The 6,000-nt window shown below is 55.1% G+C and overlaps 1 protein-coding gene across 1 annotated transcript in view; it reads right to left on the bottom strand.

Annotated features, from left to right (window-relative positions):
- Positions 1-233: 233 nt before the first annotated feature.
- Positions 234-6,000, bottom strand: part of GPR161 (G protein-coupled receptor 161) — a gene marked incomplete at both ends in the record, with an annotated part of 48,074 nt that continues 42,307 nt past the window's right edge. Inside the window, 2 exons of the mRNA XM_079697091.1 lie at positions 234-499; positions 2,642-2,758. Coding sequence (XP_079553217.1) covers positions 234-499; positions 2,642-2,758 — 383 coding nt within the window. The remainder of the gene's footprint in view (positions 500-2,641; positions 2,759-6,000) is intronic.

Here is a 6,000-nt window from a genome sequence, read left to right as displayed (position 1 = left end):
TCTCTAGTTCCCCTCTACGGCCCACCTCCCACAAAGTCTCAGCCACACCTCCGTCGGCTTTGCTTTGTGTTCTAGATGCCTCTGGTCCCATCACTGGGACCTCAAGGAAGCCCACGTGTGGTCTCACAGAGACACGGAAGTCACTTACAGACATTGTTTTCAGTGTTTTTTCTGATGGCTGCACACCAGTGTTGCTCCCGGGCCCCGGCACAGTTGGTAACGGGCATCCACCCTCACGTCTGCTCCGCGGCTAAAACGTTCCCCTCTTCGATGCTCTGCAGCTGCAGCCTCTGACTCGCGAGAGTTCTGCTGCCTCGGCGGCTCCCAAAGCCAACCCCGGGAACAGTCCGTGCTGCAAGCAAGACCCCAGGCAACGCCTCCTCCCCAAATAAGTTGACTTTGGCTTCAGCCTCTATGGCTTTGGCCAAGCTGGCTGCGTAACTGTCCAAGGACTTGTGCACTTCGGTTTTCACGTGAAGAATAGGGTTCTTGGCAGCTTCTGAGAGGGAAGGCAGAAAAAAGGTTAGCGAGGGACCAGGACCATGGCTGTCCCGGGATAGGCCTGCTCTTGCTTCACTGCCCCTGGGAGGGGAGGCAAACTGAGGTGAAGGGTGTGGGTTCTGGAGTCACAGTCCGTAAGGTGACAATCCTTGACTCCCCTACTGACTATCTGGGAAATCTTAGAAGTAATTTAATCTAATGTCAGTTTCCTCATCTGTAAAGAGAAGATCATGGCACACCCCTTACATCATCGGGTTCCCGTGATAATTAGACAGCTCTTCCTAAGGTGCTTTAGCCTAGGTCTGGCTCATAGAAAAGGCTTGATAAATACTTTCTATTAATGACATTCAAATTTTTACATCTTTGAAAGAGTTCTCTGGTCTTTCAGCTCCCCGGAGTGTAGAATTGCTTCGGCTCTAAACTTCCACTAACCTGAATGTGGTCTCCGTCCTCTCCACCCTCGCTCAGAGATTCCCCAAAGCCATGGAGAACCTCAGGACTGGAAGGACATGAAAGGTTCGGGTGCCCCTTCCCCCAGGATTAGGACTCCTGACACCTAAAGTGCACAGGAGGGAGGAAAGGAGGGAGGGAGGAAGGGAGGGAGGGAGGGAGAGAGAGAGGGAAGGAGGGAGGGAGGGAGAGAGGGAGGGAAGGAGGGAGGGAGGGAAGGAGGGAAGGAGGGAGGGAGGGAGGGAGGGAGGGAGGGAAGGAGGGAGGGAAGGAGGGAAGGAGGGAGGGAGGGAGGGAGGGAGGGAAGGAGGGAGGGAGGGAGGGAGGGAGGGAGGGAGGGAAGGAGGGAGGAGGGAGGGAGGGAGAGAGAGAGGGAGGGAGGGAAGGAGGGGGGAGGGAGAGAGGGAAGGAGGGAGGGAGGGAGGGAGGGAGGGAAGGAGGGAGGGAGGGAAGGAGGAAGGAGTAGGCAACTTCCACCCCACGCTCCAGGAGGGAAAGAGGGGAGGACCTCTGCCCTGCCACTCACTCCCGGGAGGACTGACATGGTCTTACACACGTGCCTGCCCCCTGCCCTGCGTGCAGAGAAGGCGCCTTTGGAACTGCCATCCCCCAACACGTAGGCTGGATGGGGCAGGCTTGGCCCTATGCGGGCTGGGTGGATTGCAGAGGGCTTCAATCCATTTTTTTTTAACATGGGAGTAACATATTATAAAGCCCATGAAGCTGCTAATCCAAGCTCCGTTCTTGAATCCACTTTGCCCGTAAAGCAGACCAGCTGATATCTGCCTCCTTGACGTCCACGACCACCCCTCCATTCATCTGGAATCAGGGAGGGGGTGGTAGAAGAGATAGGACAAATTATGGACCTAAAACTCTGACCCGGCCCATATTTATTTTGGTACTAAGCATTTCTGAAGAATTTATATCTTAAAGTCCCTGGACTCTTCCACCAAATCCACGTCCGGCCATGTCGGTGGCTGTCCTCACCACCAGGTGGGATTCAGAAGAAAAGAGCTTCTTCCATCTGTGGGCAGCCTGGATGGCTCCTTTGTCACTCTTCTAATCAGCATATCTGGATGGGAAACTAGACCCCAAGTTCCAGAGGCACCGAGAGTGCTGAGGGTTGAATTCAGAACAACTGGAGCAGAAAAACCTAGGGACTGGATTATAGCAGAACTCATTCCTCTCACAGGATCCCAGCGCCCCCATCAGCTTCAGAGGCAACAGGCCAATCAAGACGGCGGTCTTTGCCTCCGGTGAAGTCGGCGCACTCATTGGGCAATTACTTCCATTTTCCACATGAGGAAGCTGAGGCTCAAAGAAAGGCAGGTTCAGATTCATAACCACACATCATCCATAAAGGAAAGAAACCATGGAGGGCTCAGAAACTGTTGTATCCAGTCGGGCAACTTCCTGAGGGAGGAGATGGGAACTGTGTGTGTGTGTGTGTGTATCTGTCTGTCTGTCTGTCTGTCTACGTAGGCCACTGCTTGCCCAGCCTTAGATGCTGCTTGCTCTGAGATTGGAAGCCTAAGGACTCAAGTGAGACTGGCAGGTCGGGAGCGACACGGGGCTGGGCCGAGGTGGGAGCCCTGGTGCGCCGGGGATGGGAGCAGGCTGGGCCGAGGAACTTGCCTAAGATCCTTTCCTTTCCCCCGTTTCCCTGAAGACATCAGTCACAGAAACCAACCTTTGATTTGTTCCACTTCATCTTCGAACGTCACTGAGCTCCTCCTCTTGGGTGGGCAAGTGTGGGAGGGAGGGTGGTCATCCGACATGAAGTCTTCGAGCAGCATGACATCCGTTCCTAAGACCAAGGGCAGATTGTGCGCCTACAACAGGCAACGCCAAGTCCTGCTCGCCACCTTTCTCGCCCTCGCTCACACCCCTGGCATCCCTCTCTTCCCTTTCATTTATTCAAACCCACAGTCGGGTGCAACCAAGTGCCCTGCATCATTTGCCCGGGACACACACTGTCTCTCGTCCTGTTTCAGGGAGTTTGCAGCCAGCCACTGGGGCTGCTTCAGACACACCAAGAATACAGCAGCGTTATCCAGGCGGACGGGTTACCGGCCACAGCGAGCGGACTCACACGTGATGAGTCTGCCAGACTTGGGGTGGGGAAGCGCAGTCGGGCTGAGCGGACGAGGGGGCCCTGTGAAAGGGGCTTGGTGTTCAGAGCGATTCTTCTTACAGTTTGAATTTCTATCATTTGAGTTAAAGTATGCTGTGCTAAATAAACATTTCAAACCTGAACACGTAAACTTCTTTGGGGGCCAAAAAGGGATTGAGAAATATGCCCCCCAAAAAGTGGGGAAAAGGCAGAAAGGAAGGAAGTCCTATGAGAGAGAGCTGGGCAGGTGGGCAGGCGGCGGGGACCAGGGTGGGGAACGGCAGGAGGGCTGAGCAGGACCCGGAGCCCACACTGGGGCAGGCGCTGGGACCAGTCTGGTTCTGTCTTAGTCTCGAGCTATCAGTCCTTCAAGGCCTTGGTGCTCAGGAAATTAAGAAGAAAGGGGGAGCTGGGAGCTCCTCATATGTTTTGTTTGTTTTGTTTTGTTTTGTTTTTGCGGTACGCGGGCCTCTCACTGCTGTGGCCTCTCCCGTTGCGGAGCACAGGCTCCGGATGCGCAGGCTCAGCGGCCATGGCTCACGGGCCCAGCCGCTCCACGGCACGTGGGATCCTCCCGGACCGGGGCACGAACCCGTGTCCCCTGCATCAGCAGGCGGACTCTCAACCACTGCGCCACCAGGGAAGCCCCCCTAGTGTGTTTTTGCAGAACAACCTGAAAAGGCGTATTCCTCTAGCGGACTTCACAACATGGTGGTTAAGCACACAGCTTCCCAAATCGGACAGATCTAGGATCACAGGCAGGATATTTAGTCCCTCAGCATCCTTCCATGTCTACAAAATGGGGATCGTAATTCTCTCTACCTCATAGCGTTGCTGGGAGGATTCTGAGTTGAGACGTGTGAAGATGTGACACGTTGCCTGGCGCACAACAGGTGCCTCATCAATGGAAGTCATCACTCGTGAGGACACGGCTAATAAACAGCGGGGCTGAAGCTCACACTCCGGTCTGGGTGACCCCGAAGCCCATGCTCTTTCTTCTGCCTACAACAGGGCTTCCCAAGCCCTGGGCCGCGGATCGGTGCCGGGCTGCGGCCTGTTAGGAACCGGGCCGCACAGCAGGAGGTGAATGGCGGGCACACGAGCGAAGCTTCACCTGCGGCTCCCCCATCGCTGGCATCACTGCCTGAACCACGCCCTCCCCCATCCGTGGAAAAATTGTCTTCCATGAGACTGGTCCCTGGTGCCCAAAAGGTTGGGGACCGCTGGCCTACGACACTGTCCCCTTACTCCTTTTTGCCTGGTCACCTCCTATTCCCTCTTAAGGTTTTAACATCACTTCCTCAGAGAAGCTTTTCTAATGCCACCCTCCGCCCCGCCAAGTTCTCCCCAACGGGGGGCACATACAACTCCGTTACGTGTCCTCACAGCACTCGGCTTCCCCTTCCATAGCTCTCATCACCCTTATAACCCTTATTAAAAGCAGAATTATTGAGGTATAATTAGCAACCCACACAATTCACCCATTGAAAGCACATGGGATGGCCGTCTTGCCCACCAGACGGAAAGCCCCACGAGGACAGTTTACCACTACATCTCCAGAACCCAGCGCAGTGTCTGCTCAAAGCAAGGGCTTGGCAAGTAAATATCTGTTAAATGAATGAATGCCACTCTGCCTCTGGATTCCTGCTGGCTGTCTGAGAAGAGGGAGAGAGACAGAGACCCTCTTGTCCTTCAAGTCACAGCATGGACTCAGGCCTACAAGGGAGGGTGTTACCAGTGGCTCAAGCCTCGGGGCTGCCAGTGGGAGAACATCCTCAGGGAATGTTCTGCTTGCGGGGAAATGCTCCACGACAGGAGGCCTGGTCTGGGTCCCTGCCCACGGCCGGTCCCCCCGGAATTCCGGGACACAGGCTCAGGCCAAGAAACACACAGGTCAAGGCAGAGAGGAGTTTTCCAAAGGTGCCGGCAGGAGACATGGAAGAGCAGGGAGGGAAATGCCCACAGACAGCCTGCCGTCGAGGTCCAGGATTTAGCACCCTCCCTTCATCCCAGAACATGGACAGACGGCAGCCCCGGGATGGGGTGCTTCGTCAGCTCCATGAATGACTGACGTAGGGACACCACCCTCATGAGTGATGACTTCCATTGATGAGGCACCTGTTGTGCGCCAGGCAACGTGTCACATCTTCACACGTCTCAACTCGAAATCCTCCCAGCAACTCTATGAGGTAGAGAGAATTTCGATCCCCATTTTGTAGACATAGAAGGATGCTGAGGGACTAAATATCCTGCCTGTGATCCGAGATCTGTCCGATTTGGGAAGCTGTGTGCTTAACCACCGTGTTGTGAAGTCCGCTAGGGACGTAGGCCTCTGCCCACGAGCCTCTCATCCAGTCATGAGCTGGCAAGCACGGGGTGTGGCACTTGGGTCCCCAGAGCGGCTGGCAGCAGACTGTGACATCACAGAGCCTGCCGCTGCGGGGAGGAGTCCTGGGCCGGCACCATCCCCTGGGCAGCAGCTACAGGGAGGGTCTGGGGAATGCCGGTGGAGATGTGTTTCGTTGGGGAGACCGAGTCCCCCACAGGCAGGTCGCAGGGCATCTAATGATGGTGACAAGGTATCCGACCTGGCTGGAACTGCCCTTGATTGAGGGACGGCTGCCCCAGCTCACAAATGGAGAAACTCGAAGGTTTAGAAAGAGACTGAGGAGCTGGTCTGAGATAACACAGCTCTTAAAAGTCAATTTGAGACTGAAAACCAAGCAGGTGGACTCCGGAGCCTGCACTGGACGATGCTTATTATAATTCGAGTAACAACGGACAATCATTTAGCATTTTAACTTTTCAAAGGCTTTCACTTAATTTGAATCTCACAACAACCCTGCATGGCAGAGAGAACAGGAGCCGAGATCCCCAGTGTAGGGAGGAGGAAACCGGGGCACAGAGATGCTGAAGAGCCATGACTCTCGCTCCTC

The sequence above is a fragment of the Hyperoodon ampullatus genome, assembly GCF_949752795.1.
Source record: "Hyperoodon ampullatus genome assembly, chromosome: 2".
NCBI classification, from domain to species: domain Eukaryota; kingdom Metazoa; phylum Chordata; class Mammalia; order Artiodactyla; family Ziphiidae; genus Hyperoodon; species Hyperoodon ampullatus.
The sequence above is the reverse complement of the archived record's forward strand: the minus strand, read 5'-3'. Positions and strand labels throughout refer to the sequence as shown.